Here is a 16,772-nt window from a genome sequence, read left to right as displayed (position 1 = left end):
CACTGCGAGGTAACCCTAGAATTCCTCCCCTCTATCCCTCTCCCCACTGCCACCTTAGTAAAGGGGTCTCTCAGGAGAAAAATCCATTTGTAGGAAAGATGGGGGTACCCAGAACATTCCAATAGGCCCTGAGGCCAATGCTGCTAGCCCCGGGGAGGCCTCGCGGGGGCCCCTTAGCCAGTATTAAGACCCTCCCCTTGTGTCCTTAGAAAGTCTCTTGGGGACCACGTACTGAGCTTCTGGTTTCCTAACCTCAGTTCCAGAATCCAGACAGGACCGCCCTCGGACAGCAGGCACGCTGCTCTCCCTCAGAGATGGGACCGGGAGGGAGTCTAAGAGAGACTGAGGTGGAGCGGGGCAGGGCCAGGCTCACTTGAAGAGGAATACAAGAGCCTACCCGCGTGGTAAGAAGATTTTTTATTTGAAATATAGTCTGAGCAACATGAGTGTAGCCGAGAGGAGGAGGGGCCGGCCTGCCTGGGGCGGCAGCCTCTCTAATGGCACAGGAGCAAGAGTACAAATATTCCAACGTCTGTGTGCCCCCAACCCCGCAGGTCAGGAAGGGCAGAACCGCGGCAGAGCCAGGACGCACAGCTCCCTCCAACGGGGTCTGCCCGCCTTGGCCACGCCACCTGCTCTCCCGAGTTCCAAACAGGCACGCTGCGGAACTTCCTCCCACCCACACAGACGGGAGGAGCCAGTGACAATTCATTCTCCAGGACGACTTTGGAGGGGAAAGAATCCGAGAAGGCAGGAAGGAAGGGCAACGACCGAGGGCCCTCACCGAGCCGGCCTGGGCGAGCTCTCCAAGGGGCGCGGCCAGCACCCGCATCCCCCTTCTCAGGCTCTGCAGGCAGGGAGGAGCGCTCCGACCAGAGCCCCGGCTGAAGGCAGCGCGCGGGAGCCTCCCAGAAGAGCACAGTGCGGAGGGGTTTCAAGCCGAGTTGACAGCGTTGGGGCTGGGCCACATAAGCAGCCTGGGGTTGGAAGGACACAGACAAGGGTTGGGGTACCAAGAAGCAGCACAAAGCCATAAATAACAGAAGCAGATTCAGAGCTGGGAGGGTCCTGGGTGACTGCACATTTCCCGGGGCTGGAGACGCCCAGCCCCCCGCAGCTCGGGGCAGACACGGCTCCAGGGCACAGCCGGCCACACTCACACTGGGGCAGAGCCTTCTCTCCCCCACTGTCCACATGGCAGACGGGGCGCGCCGGGGCAGCACCCCGACCGCACGCACCGCAGAGCCTCCGGTCACACCTGAGGGGACGGAGCGGGGCTGTCCTGGTCCTGAGAGGCCTGTGCTGGACTCTGAGCATCTGGGGCACCGTCCTCCTCGGAAGCTGGGCCTCGCGATCTCGCCTCTGGGTCGCCCAGCAAAGGCTCTCCGGCACATTCTTCCAGTCCGTTCTCCCTGGTCTCCATGGACACCTCCTCCCCGGAGCCCTCCTCGGGCTCCGCCGCCTCCTCCTCCTCCTGGTCTCTCACCTTGTGGACGATGAAGAGGTGGCGGCTGAGGGAGCTGGCCGAGGTGTAGCACAGGCCGCAGAGGAGACACTGAGCCGTGGAGCTGTCCGCCTGGTGCTGAGGTATGTGGCTCTGGAACTCGAGCCCCGAGTCTGTGGCAAAGCTACATTTCGCACACTGGAACAGGGACTTGTGCCTTTTGGTGGAAGAGACGGCCGCGCCATTGCTGGTGCCCGGAGCGTCCCCAGCTCCGCTGCCTGGTCTTTTCAGATGGCTCACCTACAAGGGGACATGGCATGAGCGGTGTCGGGCAGAGCCCGTGCCCAGCGGGAGCCCCACATCCAAACGCTGCCGCCCATGGACTCCCAGGAGCCCCGCCCCAGCCAGGCTCGCCCCAGCCCCAAACCGTGGGTTTAGATTTGGTTTCTTTCAGGTTTTTGGGTTTGCTTTTGCTTTGTCTCATGTAACTTATGCGTGTGGCACCACATTCCAAGGATGTGGGACAGGCAGGAGAAGTCCCTCTTGGCCAGCTCTCCCTGGACCTGCCCACCAGAGAAGGCCACATGGCCTGGGTTCTGCGGCTCCCCGAGAGACCATCTGTGCACCCACAAAGGGAAAGCTGTTGCCTTTTACAAAATGAGACCATGCATACTTTGCTTCAGCGTACTTTTCCTACTTCAGGACACGGGCTGGCCGCTGTCTCCAGGAGGGCCCCTACCTAGCATCGGCGGGGCGAACGGTCCCCTCCCACAACATGGAGCTGTGCTCCTGCGTTGTTGCACGGCACACGGCCCTGTGGTGCGGGGTGCGGACCCCTTCAGGCCCGAGGCCAAGGGTGTCAGACAGAACAATCCCAGGGACAGAACCACTGGATCAAAGGGCATGTGCATTTGGAGGGTGGGGGTGTGCATGTCAACCGCAGACAGACGCCCCCAAAACGTCAGCGGACATCCCACCTGCCGCGTGTGAAAAGCCTTTGGCTGACCAACGCCCTTCTCCAAGCAGCCAGGAAGAAATGCCCTGCAACCTCAGGCAGCTCTCCGAGTTTCCCAGACATGCCCAATCCTCTGAGGAGCAGCCCTCCCTGCCCCGGCATGGGAAGAGCAAGCTGTGAGGAGGGGAAAGCATGTCGCTCCTCAGGTTCACCAGAAATGGGACAAGGGCACAGAACAGTGCTCGTGTCGTACAGCCCTTGCTGTACAGATCCCGGGAGTCTAGGTTTGACTCCTCCCATAATGTGTGTGTGTGTGTGTGTGTGTGTGTGCGCGCGAGAGAGAGAGACACACACATGTGCACATGCACACACACTCGGGAGCGCTGCCACCCTCAGCCCTGCACCCCTCACCCCCTCCACTCCTCCCGGCACTAGAGGGGCGGCAGCAGCTTGACACAGCACCTGTGGGTCCACTCCAGAGTCCACCAGGCACAGGAAAGCCACAGATGCAAAAGGCTAACGGCTGATCCCAGGTCTGTGTCCCTGTCCTTCACCTGTGTGCGGTCCCGCACAGGACTAGAGAATGAGCCGCGGGGAGGGGAGCTGCTGCTGCTGCAGGCTCCATGGCCGCTGTCACACATGGGCCCCTGCAGCCAACTTGACGTGCTCACGGGGCAAGTCACTCCCAGGGGCAGGGGCCCCCTGCTCACCTGAGGGGAATGTCCACCCGAAGGTCTGACTTTGGACGTCTGGCTCAAATCAGGGTTTCTGATACCATGCATAAGGCTGATGTGGCTCTCCAGGAGGGAGGGCCGAGGAAAGCTCGGGCTGTCCTCTGCGCAGTACCTGCGGGAGCATAGCCGGAAGACAGGGTCTAAGGTGACAGGCCCCAGGGAGCCTAGTGGGGCCACGCACACTGGCAGGGAGGTGAGGCGCACGCTGCTTCTGGCTCCTGGGGAGAGAGCTGGCTAGGAGTCACCAGGTGGCCGACAACAGCAAGTCAGAATGCTCGTCCCGGCCCTGAGCTATGATCTCTCTCCACTCCCTGCCATCACTGCCCAGAGGTCCCAAGGCTGGGCCAGTGGTCAGCAAGGAGGAGGCCAGACGGGGCACACGGTCCCATCACTGTCACTCCTCCTAAAGCTCAGGGCTGGTCATGCTGACTGGCAGTGTAGACCGGGGTGAGGGAGGTAGGAAGGGGAAGGCTCTGCGGCCACCAGCGGCTAGAAGCTGGTCCCCGACCAACCCGGCCTCCCGACTGAGCCGCCGTATCTTTCCAGGAGAAACTTGCTTCTCTCCTGCTTCTGCCCCCCGCCTCCCTGATCTCACAGCAGAGAAGAGCCCCAGCAGTGCCGGCCACAGTCCTTTTGAACCTCAGGCCTCCTGGCTCCCACGTCCAGCACTCACCCACAAGTATAGACTTTCTTCACTGTGTCGTGGTTGTTGCGGATGTGTTTGCGCAGGCTGTTCGGGGTGTGGAAGGACTGCTCACACTGCCGACACGGGTACCGCTTCAATGCCTGCGGGAGACGACAGGACGCAAAGCATCAGAACTCTAGGACCGCTCCGGGGGTCTTTGTACGCGGGCGGTACAGGCAGAAAGCCCTCGGCTCTGTGGGACCCACCCTGCCCAAAGCCCCGGGCACCCTAAGGGGTCCACCACATAAGGGGGCTCTGACCCCACAGGACAGAAGTCCAGGACTCTGGCACTGCCCGGGGACCACGCGCCAACACTTACCCGACCGTGGCTCTTCTTCATGTGGGACACGTAATTCTCCCGATCAGGAACCCACTCCTGGCACTCCTGGCACGTCCAGCCAGTGTTCCTCAGCCGGGGCCTGGCCTCGGCCCTGCGATGGGCCTCAGGCCTGCCCCAGCGGCTCGAAGGCAGGGAGCTGCCCCGAGCAGCCACGGTCGTGGCTGGGGGCTCGGTGGGAACTCGAGAGCCGGGGCGGCTTGAGGACGTGTCCGATGAAGACTGGAGGCTTGACAGCTCGTCCACGTTTCGGGGAACACCGTGGGTGCTCTGGGGATGGGGAGAGCGATTACTGACTGGGTAAGGGGAAAGAGGCACAGAGTCAGACCCCCGGGGCCTGAGGCGCATGCCCTCCTCCCCAGCCTCCTTCCCCGGGGCACCCCACCTTGACGTGCTGCATCAACTCTGGCTTCTGCAGGAACAGAAGTGGGCACTCAGGGCACTTGAAGACGCCCACCTGCGTCTTGCTGGCGTTCTGGTAAAAATGCTGCTGAATGTGCCTCTTCTTGTTGAAGATCATTTCACAGGAGCACTTATAAATGAGCCTGGAGAGACAAGGCCCAGGGAGTGAGGGGCCGGGCTCTGGCCACGGAACCTTCGCCCCATCTCCATTCTCTGTACCAGGCTCAGGTTTGGGAAAGCACTGCTCTGAGCCGACGTGGCTACTCCCCTGCCTGGGGATGCCTGCAGTGAACCCCGGGCAGCCCCAGCTCCCTGGTCCATCCTAACACCTTCCCCAGAGTGCCCCGGCCACTCAGCTCCACCCCACAGGCCTGCCGGCCCCGCGTCACACTCACTGGGATGGTCTGTGAGGCTGGGTGGGGTGCTGGGCGGCGCTGTGGTCCGCGGTGCTGCTGGCAGTCTTGAAGGCCATGGGGCAGAATGCACACTTGTGGAAAACCTGGCAGTGTCGCTCCTGGATGTGGCTTTTCAGCAAGGCCAAGGTCAGGTGGACGACCCCACAGTGCACGCACCTGGACAGGGTGGTGGGGGTGTGGGAGGTGCATGAGATCCAGAAGTTGTGCTGGGGGAGGAGGACGGAGGGCAGGAGCAGAGCCATCTCGGGGGGGGGGGGGCTCCCCCGCCATCCTTCACACATGCACGCTGAGAGCCTGTCTGCAGCCACCACACCCACGGCTATGCTGGCGGGAATAGAGAGGGAGGGGAATGGTCCCAAGAGGATATAAACCAAATCCTTTGAAGCACAACACCACCGCAGGGGTGCAGGAGGCCACAGGAGCCTGGGCCTTCCCACTGGCTGCTACCAAGTGAGCGGGGACGGCCGCTTCACGCAAAGTGTGACTGGGAGATGCCAGGCTGGCCTGAGCCACAAGCACAGGAAACACGCAGCCTCAAAACCCAGGACGGAATCCTCTGGGGCAGAACAGTCCAGGGGAACCTGTGCTGACCGCAGGAATGTTCCACACTGTACTGGCCATGTGGCTACGAAGATTTAAATTAATACAATAAAACACAGCGGCCGGTCACGCTGGCCACACGTCAAACTCAACAGTCAGGCACAGCCGGTACAGCTCCAGACCATGGGGCTCCGAAGGCCTAGGCTGTGTTTTCCAAACAGCGTTTAGCAAATACACTGTTTGGATCATGCATGAACTATATCAAAGCACTTGTTTCTGAAACCGAGGCCGGACTCTTCTGCCAACTTCACAACCTCTCTCTCTAACTGGCCTTCCCCTTCCGCAGTCCCACAAGCCTGTGACCAACTTGCCATTCTCTATCCACTCCAGGCCCTAGACCCTCTCGCCCGCTCCTTCTTTCCTCCTGCCCACACACAGAGAGCCCCATCTCCCCCACATGAGGAAACCGCCTCCCCGAGCCCAGCCACTCCCCTCGAGGTAACTGGGAGCCCCCCGCTTGTTGCAGTATTGCCTGACCCCATAACCCCAACATCCCAGTAAGACTGAGAAGAGAGGCTGTTGCATTACTGAAGAAAAGGACATGCCTTCACTTACAGACCCTCTGACTCCCAAATACAGCCCTTCCATTCACTCCCCAAGCCTGAGCTCCAACATCACAGGCTGGAGCACAGGTGATACTGTGCACCAACATCACCACAGAATCCCGCCTGGTCCTTTTCGTTTTTCCTCCTTTTCTGTGTATCTGGGGGTGGGGGGACACAGGGAACCCCCTTTGCAAATTTAATTAGCTATGAGGAGCACCTGCAGAAAGCTGTGTGCGATGACCTCTGATGTGCGCTCATCACTAAACTTGTACGTGCTTTAGAGTTTCCACACGAGCTATTTAATTATATTTTCTTTTCTCTCCCCTAAACAAAATAGTGACCAACTTCTAGCACACAAAAGTACTTCTACACCACAAGTATCGTGGGGAGAAAAGAAAATCCACATATTTCCAAATTCATCCGAAGTGGCCAAGTAGACCTGATCCGTGTAAGGAAGCTTAAGTGGCCTTCCTTGTACAAGTTGACCAGACATCAGCAGGGGCAGTATAAACACGTGCTTCAAAAATGCGGCTAAAAACCCCTTCTATGTACTGAGGAGACACTCTGCAAAGAAGCCCCATGGAAAGTAAGAACTCTGGGAGTGAAAGAACCCACACCGTGTCAGTGAAAGACCAAGTCAAGTACGGTTTACAAATTGATGAAGAAGTGGGAAGAGAAATCTGACCCCAAGACAGAACTCTTTACACCAATTTTTTAAAGAGAAGATACACAATTACAGAATTATATACCATGAAATATGTAAAGTTTTAGAAAAGACAAAGAGGAGTAAAATACTTGATTGTCCTAATAATCACAAATAATTTTTAAAAATGACAGATCATTAAGAATAGTTCAAACTTGCTCCTTTACGACATCACTGGCCACTCCCCAAATTTTCACCAAAGAGCAAAAAATTTACACAATTCTAAACTGTATATATAACATATATATACATTTTACATGAAGTACCTACACATAAAACACATAAAATGTACTTTGACAATGTCTTCGAGAAAAGCAAAAACAACACAAAACTAAGTAAGATTGTAAGACTCTGTAGTAGAACTCAATAATAAATGGAGCACAGGAACACTGAGAATTCACTGAAACGTAACACCCACAGAACAGGAGGAGATATTTGCACGTCATGTATCTGACAAGGGACTTACATCCAGAATGGACAAAGAACTCTTACAACTCAATAGTAAGTTAATAAATAACCCAATTAAAAACCAGGCAAACAGACATTTCTCCAAAGAAAATACCAAACAGAAAAGATACTCAGCGCAGGGAGCCACTGGGAAAATGTAAATCAAAACCCTAACCAGACACCACTTCACAGCCACAGGGATGGCCGTCATCAGCAGTCAGATGGACAATGCCAGCAAGAAGGCAGAGAAATCACAAATCTCATCTGCTGGCTGGTAGGGAGACAGAAACGGTACAACCACTTCTGAAAATAGTCTGGCAGTTCCTCAAAAAGTTAAACAGAGTTACCAGGTAGTCCCGCTCTTCAACTCCCAAGTGTCGGCCCAAAAGAACGGAAAATTTGCATCCACACCACAACTGACACATCAGTGTTCATCAGGGCATTATCATAACGGCCGAAAGGTGGAACCGCAAGTTTTTATCAGCTGGTAAAGGGATGCGTGAACTGTGGTATCTAAAGACAGGGAGCATCACTCTGCCGTAACAAAGGAGCGACCTCTTGACATAATAGGGTGAATCTTGGCTAAAACTACAGATCCTATGATTCCTTTTCTGTGAAATGTCCAAAAGAAACAAATATATGAAGCAGAAAATAAAGTAGTGATAGCTGAGGGAGGGAGAAATGGAAGGGTTATAAAACGGAGTTTCTTCTGGAATGAAGAGAATGTTCTAAAATTGGTTGTGATAGGGACGCCTGGGTGGCTCAGTTGGTTAAGCAGCTGCCTTCGGCTCAGGTCATGATCCCAGCGTCCTGGGATCGAGTCCCACATCTGGCTCCTTGCTCGGCAGGGAGTCTGCTTCTCCCTCTGCCTCTGCCTGCCATTCTGTCTGCCTGTGCTCGCTCTCTCTCCCCCTCTCTCTCTCTGATAAATAAATAAAATCTTAAAAAAATAATAATAAAAAATAAAAATAAATAAAAATAAAATTGGTTGTGATAATGAACAACTCTGTAAATACACTGAAAACTATGTACACTTTACATGGGTGAATGTGTGCTGTGTGTCTAAATAAAAATGATACAAAAAATACATGCTAATAGCGAAGCTCTTAGGCACGACCGAGACTATACCTTGTGCATACGCCTCCTGAGTTCAACCACGGGCCTCTGAAGGCTGGAATGCCAACAGCTCCAGTAAGCCGCCCCCGCAGCTGAATCAAGTTACTCTTTTGTCGGACATTCTGTACAAAAAGGCCTGACAGGGGCATCTGGGTGGCTCAATCGGTTAGGTGTCCAACAGGGTACTGGGATCGAGCCCCGAATCCAGCTTCCCACTTAGGGGTAATCTGCTTCTCCCTCTCCCTCTGCCCCTCCCCTGCTCCCTCTGTCTCTCTCTCAAATAAATAATCGTTAAAAAAAAGAAAAAAGAAAAAAAGCCTTGAAAAACTGAATCGCTTTTGAGACACTGTTTCTTTTTACTCTCTTGCAGATGAAAGTAAAATAAAATACTGAATTAAAAGACCAAAGACCAGGGACACCTGGGTGGCTCAGTTGGTTAAGCAGCTGCCTTTGGGATCATGACACTGGGTCATAATCCCAGCATCCTGGGATCGAGTCCACATCGGGCTCCTTGCTCAGCAGAGAGTCTGCTTCTCTCTCCGCCTCTGTCTGCCTGCGCTTGCTCGCGCTCTCTCTCTGACAAATTAAAAAAAAAAAGACCAAAGACCAGGGCGCCTGGGTGACTCAGTCTGTTAAGCCTCTGCCTTCAGTTCAGGTCATGATCCCAGGGTCCTGGGATTGAGCCCCGCATCAGGCTCCCTGCTCAGACTGCTTCTCCCTCTCCTGTCTCCCCTGTTCATGATCTATCTCTCTCCTGACCTATCTATGTATCTGTATCATTGGAAACTTCTTGGATTCAAAATCCAAAGATAAAAATTTAAGTACTGCTTTCATTTTTAGTGGATTGGACTTGATCTTGAAACCAGCAGCACATGCTTAAGTCACAGTTGGAAAGGTACTTTCAAATGTTATGTAATACTGTAAAAACACACGTTCAGGTGTTTGGTTTAAAAAATGTGACCTGGCGGGGGGCAACCAGCTGGCTCGGTCAGTGAAGTCTGTGACTCCTGATCTCAGGGTTGTAGGTTTGAGCTCCACGTTGGGGCCAGAAATGACTTAAATTAAAAAAACAACAAAAAACACTGAGCTGGGATGCTACCAAGCCACACCCCTCTGCAGCACAGCAGCCAGGGCTCTGAGTAACCCATCTCTGGTGTGTTCTCCATTTCCCATAACATGCAAAAGAAGCTAGTCTACATTTGGAAGTACTTACATGGGGACAGAAGCCAGGGAGTCCCCACAGCGCCTCCCCATGCCTCCACCCCGTCTGCGAGCCACCATCAAGCTCTGATGCTTCTACTCCCCAAAGCTCTCCCAGACCCAACTTCTCTCCATTCCCGCAGCTTCCAGTGCCTCAGCCACAGCCACCAGCCTCTCATGTGGACCATCCCGCTTGCCTTCCTACCTCTCTCTGGGCTCTCCTCTCTCTAATGCACATCGGCTTCCCCTCGAGATCTCCTGGAAGCACAGGTCTGCCAGACCACTCCCCTGCTCCACTGTCCACTGGAGAAAGTCTGAGTGCCTACCAAGCACTCCAAGGTCTTGCCTGGGCCTGGCCCTACTGAGGCCCTGGCCTCATTTCCCACCCTACCCCCAGTTCATCTCCCCCCTCACCCCAAAATGTTCATCATTCCTGTAACCTTTCGTGTGCTCCAGATCCCTGCCCGTACCCTTGCCAGACATGCTCCCCTCCCTCGCTTGCCAGAAAACCTACTAACTCCTCCATGAGCATCCCTGACCATCCGTACTGCGGGGCTCCCCGCTCTAGTTACCGTCGCCTGGATGGGTGTGTGACCCACCCCACTGAAGCCCCTGCCGGCGGCAGCTCTGTCCCAACCCCCTCTGTATCCCGAGGGTCCGACGCAGCACTACAGGCTGGAATAGGTACTCAAGAAGAACGTTATTCAATGAACTAAATCAATATTTTTTTTGTAAATACCAAAGAGAAGAAAACCTTACTAAATCTGGACAAAATTAATTTTCAGGTAACTGAAAGTGGTAACGTCAAAACATCAGAAGATGTAGAAACTCCAAAATGTAGTAAGTCAGTAAAGGGAGCCTCACCAAGTGGTTGTAAAAGTCAGAGATCAATGTGTTTGGGAGAGCGTTTCTCTCCCCGTTTTGATCTTTTTCCTGAAAATGACTTCTTGCCTACATTTACTTGACAGGTGGAGTAGACTCAGTTTAAAATAGTTTTCTTGGTTTTACTATGAGGCTGATCATTTTTCCATTTTCAGGTTGTGCACTTTTTTTTCACAAACGGACAAAAATTCTTCAACGTAAAGATACTGAAGGCTTCTGTACCTTGCAGTTCCAGTTGCTAATGGAAACTGAGAACATCCGAAAGTACTGCAATTAGTCAATGTATGATTGTAATGGGACTTCAAATTTAATATGCCAAACACAGTAACTCTGTAAGTAAATTAACTTTATACACTTTTAAAAACCAAACTAATCCCCAAAACCATCCCTTCAAAGGTACTTTTTCATGTTTAATTCTTTTTAACTCCTATTCTTACTACCTATCCCCCTTGTTCTCTAAAAATAAAAACACCTAAATACCAACTTACATTCCTGTCCTACTAGGCTGGGGGCCCAGCACTCTAAAGACCAAAGTTCATCCTGAAATGAGCTCAGACCCAGGAAAGGACCGGCCGCTGGGCCAGCCCAGGACAGCACGCCAGGCAGCACCCACCTGTAGCCCACCTTGCGGGCATAGTGCAAGCAATTCTCCTTCACGTGGGTCTGGAAGTAGGCAGAGCGGCAGAGGGCCCCACACTCCGGACAGCAGTAGGGGGACTTGTGGGCGTGGATCCGCTGGTGGGCGCAGAAGCTGCACTGGTTGGGCAGCAGCATCTGGCACACCTGGCAAGTCTAGGAAGAAACACCAGGAAAGCAGGTCACTCAGGAGCCACGGGGGCTGCGGACTCACAGCTCGCCAACCACGGCGGTCTGGCTTTCCTCGCACGGGGTCCCACCACCATGTTTTCTTCCAACCCTCCCAGGAAATGTGGCACCCCCAGGCCTCGTTCAAGTGTTGATACACCCAAGCAAGCTTTGCCTCTCACCTTATTCATCAGAGACAGAACTGACGTTATGTTTCCAGACATCAGTCCTGCTTCTAGGACGGGGAGTGTTCCTTCCCTCAGGCTGAGCAGACCAGCTTTTCCTTTCCAGAGGCCAAAGGCACGTCTTCAAGGGTCAGAGCCCACTACACTGCCAGACCCACTAGGCCCTCTGCTCTCGCTCAGCAGAGGCAGTGCTGGACACCTTAGTCCCGTGGCTCGGGGACGTCCAGAGCAGACCTGATTGGCCCTCAGAAGCCCCCAGGGCAGGAGGGCTGAGTGGTCTTGCCAGTGTCCGTGCCCTCAGCCCTGTTGGGGGTGTCCTGAACCACTGCCCTGAGCCGGCTGACCACACATGCCCACAGGAAAAAGTGGAGTAGGCAACAGCTCCTTCACTCCCAGACTCAGGAGAAAAGCAAGGGGGAGAAGTCGGGCAGTCCGCACTGCTCTGGTGGGCACAGCACAGACAGCCCGGGGGAAGCAGCAGACCTCGAGAGCGCCTGCGTCAGCGGAGGCCCTTCTGGGTCAAAAGGGGACCACTGTGCTCGCTCTTCACTGTGGGAGCCACTGACCTGGGCCCAGGGGAGGTGCTTAGAGGGACAAGTCATTAAGGAGGACGGGAAGAGCAAAATCCAGAACATGGGGGCCTCTACAGGACACACAGCCCAGTTTTTTCAACAAATAGATTTCAAGGGGAAACCAGAAAAAGGAAACTTAGAGATTAAAGGAAGTTTAAGAGAAAGGTTCACATTGCAGTGTACAGCTCTCATTTAGACCCTGATTCAAGCAAGCCAACTGCAGAGAGAGACGAGACGCTCAGAGCAATCTGAGCACTAACCTGACAATGACTTCAGGACATTTGACACTTGGTATTAAGGTCTGATAATAATAAGAGATTATCATTATTATTAGCTTCAAGATGTCATGATATTATATCCACGTTCTTTGTGAGGAAAACCTCATACTTTAAAGATAATACAGAACTATTACAGACCCAGTGATGCAGGGATTTGTTTAGAAATAATCCATGAGCAGGAAGGAATGGGTGAGAAAATACATAAAACGAGACGGGCCAGGAGCTGGCCACTAGTAAAAGACGGTTTGTTCTACCTTTCTGGCCACTTTTACGTACGTTTGGGACATTCCATAATAAAAAGCCTTTGTGTCTTTTTGTTGTTTTTGTTTTTAATTCCAACACCTGTCACCAGGTCCAAGGTTTTGTTCTTAAGATTTATTTATTTGAGAGGGAGGTAGGGGGAGAAATAAGGGGGGAGAGGCAGAGGGAGAGGGAGAGAGGAAGCAGACTCCACACTGCTTCTGTGGATTCAATCCCACGACCCTGAGATCACGACTGGAGCCGAAACCAAGAGTCAGAGGTTACATTACATAAAATTGGGATGCCTGGGTGGCACAGTCGGTTAAGTGCCCAACTCTTGGTTTCAGCCCAACCCTGATTGCAGGGTTATGAGATCAAGCCCCCCAAAGGGCTCAGAGCTCAGCATGGAGTGTGTTTAAGATTCTCTTTTTCCCTTGCTCTCAGTCCCTCCCCCAGCACACAGACAGCCATGCACATGCGTACACACACTCTCACTCTCTTTCTCCCTCAAATAAATCTTAAAATAAATACAAATAAATAAATATATATTTACATATATGATTTATATATATATTTACATATATATATGTAATTAAAGGAGAAAAACAAAAACATTCCCTAAAAATTGAAGAACAGAAACTAAATAAGCCAACAGCATATCGAGCTGGTGACATAACCATATAGAAAAAACACTTGTTCCCAGTGACCTTTAAAATGCAGTATTTTGACTGATATATCCTTAATGTGATCTATTCTAAGACCAGAAAGAACTGCAAATACACCCTCAACTTTATGTAGTTGCCTTAGATGTTAAAAAAAATTGGTATTAATACTTCAAAATTTGGGCATATATATGTATGTGTGGTAGGAAAATCTTAGGAACCAAGATTTTCAGTATAAAATCAGTTACATAAAAACTCCATAATTTTACATTTGAATACCAGTATAAACTCGTGATTTTTCTTCCCTGTTTTTTTTAAAGTAGGCTCTATGCCTCACATGGGATTCAAACTCACAACCCCAAGACCAAGAGTCATGTGCTCCACCCCCTTTCTTCTTTTTAAGAACCTTATATTTCCGAGGCGCCTGGGTGGCTCACTTAGGGAAGCGTCTGTCTGCCTTCGGCTCAGCTCAGGATCTCAGGGTCCTGGGATCGAGCCATGTGTCATCTCCCTGCTCAGCAAGGGAGCCCACTTCCCTCCCCTCACCTACCCCCCAGCCCGCCTGTGCTCTCTCCTGCTCACTCATCCTCTCTCTCGAGTAAAATATATATATATATATATTTAAAGATTTTATCTATCCACTTGAAAGTAAAATTTTTCTTTTTTTTTTTTAAATACATATACTTCCTGAGGTGCCGGGCCGCCTCAGTTGGAAGAAATGCAACTCTTGATCTCATGGTCATGAGTTTTTAATGAGTTTGAGCCCCACACTGACTGTAGAAATTACATAAATAAATAAAACTTTTCCAATAAATAAATAAATACAATAAAAACATACACTTCTCAGCTCTGGCCACCGCAAAGGCCTAGCAGCAGATATGCCCAAGCATCCTGGTACCCAGAATGTGACATCAAATACTATTCCTCACCAATTGACACCTGGCTCTTTGGAAGGATGGCTGATGCCACGTTTAGCACAAGAAATACACCCAGGACACCTTGTTGGGACTGAAAAGTAAGGAAGCTTCTCAGGCTTCATGGGTTCACATGTTCCCAGGATGTAGGAGCCAGCATGAGGGGACTCCACGACCGAAGAGGAAACAGCCTGACCACGGAAAAGCACCTAACCCCAACATACCACACACATGAAACCCAGTGAGTTCATTATAAGAACAACAGAGGAGGCTACCTCACGCCCATTGGGGTGCCTATCGCCGAAGGCAAGCAAAGCAAACCAAGAGACAGACAAAACATAAAACCACAGGTGTCGGCGAGGATGTGGAGAAATTGGAACCCTCGCACTCTGTTGGCAGGAATGTGAAATGGTGCAGCCACTGTGTGCGGGGGAAGAGGGTGGTTCCTCAAAAATTAAAAATAGTTACGATATGATCTAGCCATTGCACTTCTGAGTACGTACCTGGAACAACTGAAAGCAGGACACTTGGACACTGTGTTCAAAGCAGCATTACTCAAGCAATCCCCAAGATGCGGAAGCAAGCCTAGCATCTATCCACGGGTGAGTGGATATACAAAATGGGATATAAACACACAATGGACTATTATTCAGCCTTGAAAAGGAAGGAAGTCCTGTCACAAGCCACAGTAGAGGTGAGCCTTGAGGACATTATGCTAAATGCAATTAGCCAGCCACAGAAAAACAAGTACTGTGTGATTCCACTGTGTGAGGCACGTGGAGTCAAATTCATAGAAACAGAAAGCAGGAGGGTGGTTGCCAGGGGCAGGAGGGAGGGGGAGTGGGGAGCTCTTTAATGGGTATAGAGTTTCAGTTTTGCAAGATGAAAAGAGTTCTGGAAATTGCTCAACAGTGTGAATGTACTTAATGCTACTGAACTGTATACACTTTAAAAAATGATGAAAATGGTAAACTTTATGCTATGTGCATTTTACCACAATTTTTTTAAAATAATAAAGGACAGATTCTTAATACACTATTGGAGACTGTCAGGACATCAACTCACTACTGAAAAAACTGGTAACTAAGGAAAATAAATTAAGTATATATCCCATTTTCCAACATAAACTATACTTCAAAGTAACCAAATAGTCCTCATCAAAGATGGAAAGATATTTTACACAGAACTCCAGCTAATAACTGAGAAAGAAATACTAAAATTATAAAACTCCTTTCTTCAACTCATAAAATTACTGACTCCAGGAGCAATTATTAATGAATACTAAAATAATTAGGTAAAAGATAAGGAACTCTACAATGAAGGAATCAGAACATCCCCATCTAAACTCACTGATCTTGTTTAGTATCATTAAAACTGAGACAATCTGGGGTACGGCGGGGGGGCTCAGTCAGTTAAGCAGCTGCCTTCAGCTTGGGTCATGATTCCAGGGTCCTGGGATCGAGCCCCAAGCTGCAGGGGGCGAAGGGGGGGAAGCGGGGCAGGGGGCTCCCTGCTCAGCAAGGAGCCTGCCTCCCCCTCTGCCTGCCACTCCCCCTGCCTGTATTCTCTTTTTTGCTCTCTCTCTGTTAAATAAATCTAAAAAACAAAAAACAAAAAACAAAACAAGACAATCAAGGACTCTATGCCTCCCTGAAGTCATGAAATATGAAGAAAGTGATATTCCCTCCACAAAACTGCCTATTTCTAGTCTTTATTGCCAATTTCTGGTCAACAGATAAAATACCGGGTACTGAAGAACAAATTAATTGCATAAGGAAGCATCAGTCAAACCCATAATTGTCCTGGAAAATTCTCAGGACGCATGGACCAGTTTCTTTGACAAATCAGTGCTATGTACAACAAAACAGGGGTCTGGTGTGATGGAGTGGGAAGTGGTACTGTTCTAGACTGAGAAATTCAAGGGACAAAACAAAGACAAAAACAAATGCTAACATGTGGTCCATGTTTGAATCCTAATTCAAAACAAGCCCAACTATAAAAAGATCATTTTTGACACAAAAGGAAAACTTGTATATGGACTTGTATTAGATAACATTAAGGAACTGCTCATTTTGTTGGATGTGACAATGACATCATAGTTAAATAAAAGCTTAAGGCCAAGAAGAAACAGTCTGTCTGTGCTGACAACATCCAAATACAGTGCCTGGGAATGCAGGAAGGGCTGCCCTCCAGCCCCTGCAGGGGAGGGTAGCCAGTGCAGGGGGGAAGCCAGAAGGCCTGCGTGTGCTCCCCCACAGTCCCAGCACCTACTAGAGCGAAGCCCAGCCCCACTGCATCCGTCTACCCACTTCTCCGCACATGGCCGGAAGCCCGGGAACTGTCTCGGGAAATTCAAGTCCAACAGCCAGCAAGGTCAGGTTTGACCCCAGACCTCAAACGGTGCCCTTTCCCTGAGACCACATTCATTAGCAGGGGACTTTGTGGGGAATGGTGCTGGGCTGAGGGCAGCCTGCCGGCCTTCCTGGGTCCCCTCTCCCTTTCTTGTCTGCGGGTCCAGCTCCCGCTAGAGGAGAAGATGCACCACAGGAGGGTGTCAGCCGGGGCCTACAACCCAACCTCCAAGGGCTCGGATCTTAGAAGGCAGGTGAGAAATGGTGGGAAAGCACCAAGCATCAGACCTCTGCTGGCAA

The 16,772-nt window shown here is 51.3% G+C and overlaps 1 protein-coding gene across 6 annotated transcripts in view; it reads right to left on the bottom strand.

Annotated features, from left to right (window-relative positions):
* Window positions 1-402: 402 nt before the first annotated feature.
* Window positions 403-16,772, bottom strand: part of ZNF592 (zinc finger protein 592) — a 47,297-nt gene continuing 30,927 nt past the window's right edge. For all 6 annotated transcript variants that reach the window (XM_082736142.1, XM_082736143.1, XM_082736146.1 and 3 more), the window contains 7 exons: window positions 11,080-11,258; window positions 4,953-5,129; window positions 4,541-4,700; window positions 4,138-4,425; window positions 3,807-3,919; window positions 3,110-3,245; window positions 403-1,744 (listed from right to left, as the gene is read on the bottom strand). In XM_082736142.1, the coding sequence (XP_082592268.1) occupies window positions 1,253-1,744; window positions 3,110-3,245; window positions 3,807-3,919; window positions 4,138-4,425; window positions 4,541-4,700; window positions 4,953-5,129; window positions 11,080-11,258 (1,545 nt within the window). In that variant the 3' untranslated portion in view covers window positions 403-1,252. The remainder of the gene's footprint in view (window positions 1,745-3,109; window positions 3,246-3,806; window positions 3,920-4,137; window positions 4,426-4,540; window positions 4,701-4,952; window positions 5,130-11,079; window positions 11,259-16,772) is intronic.

This window comes from Mustela nivalis (assembly GCF_964662115.1).
Source record: "Mustela nivalis genome assembly, chromosome: 6".
Classification (NCBI taxonomy): domain Eukaryota; kingdom Metazoa; phylum Chordata; class Mammalia; order Carnivora; family Mustelidae; genus Mustela; species Mustela nivalis.
The sequence above is the reverse complement of the archived record's forward strand: the minus strand, read 5'-3'. Positions and strand labels throughout refer to the sequence as shown.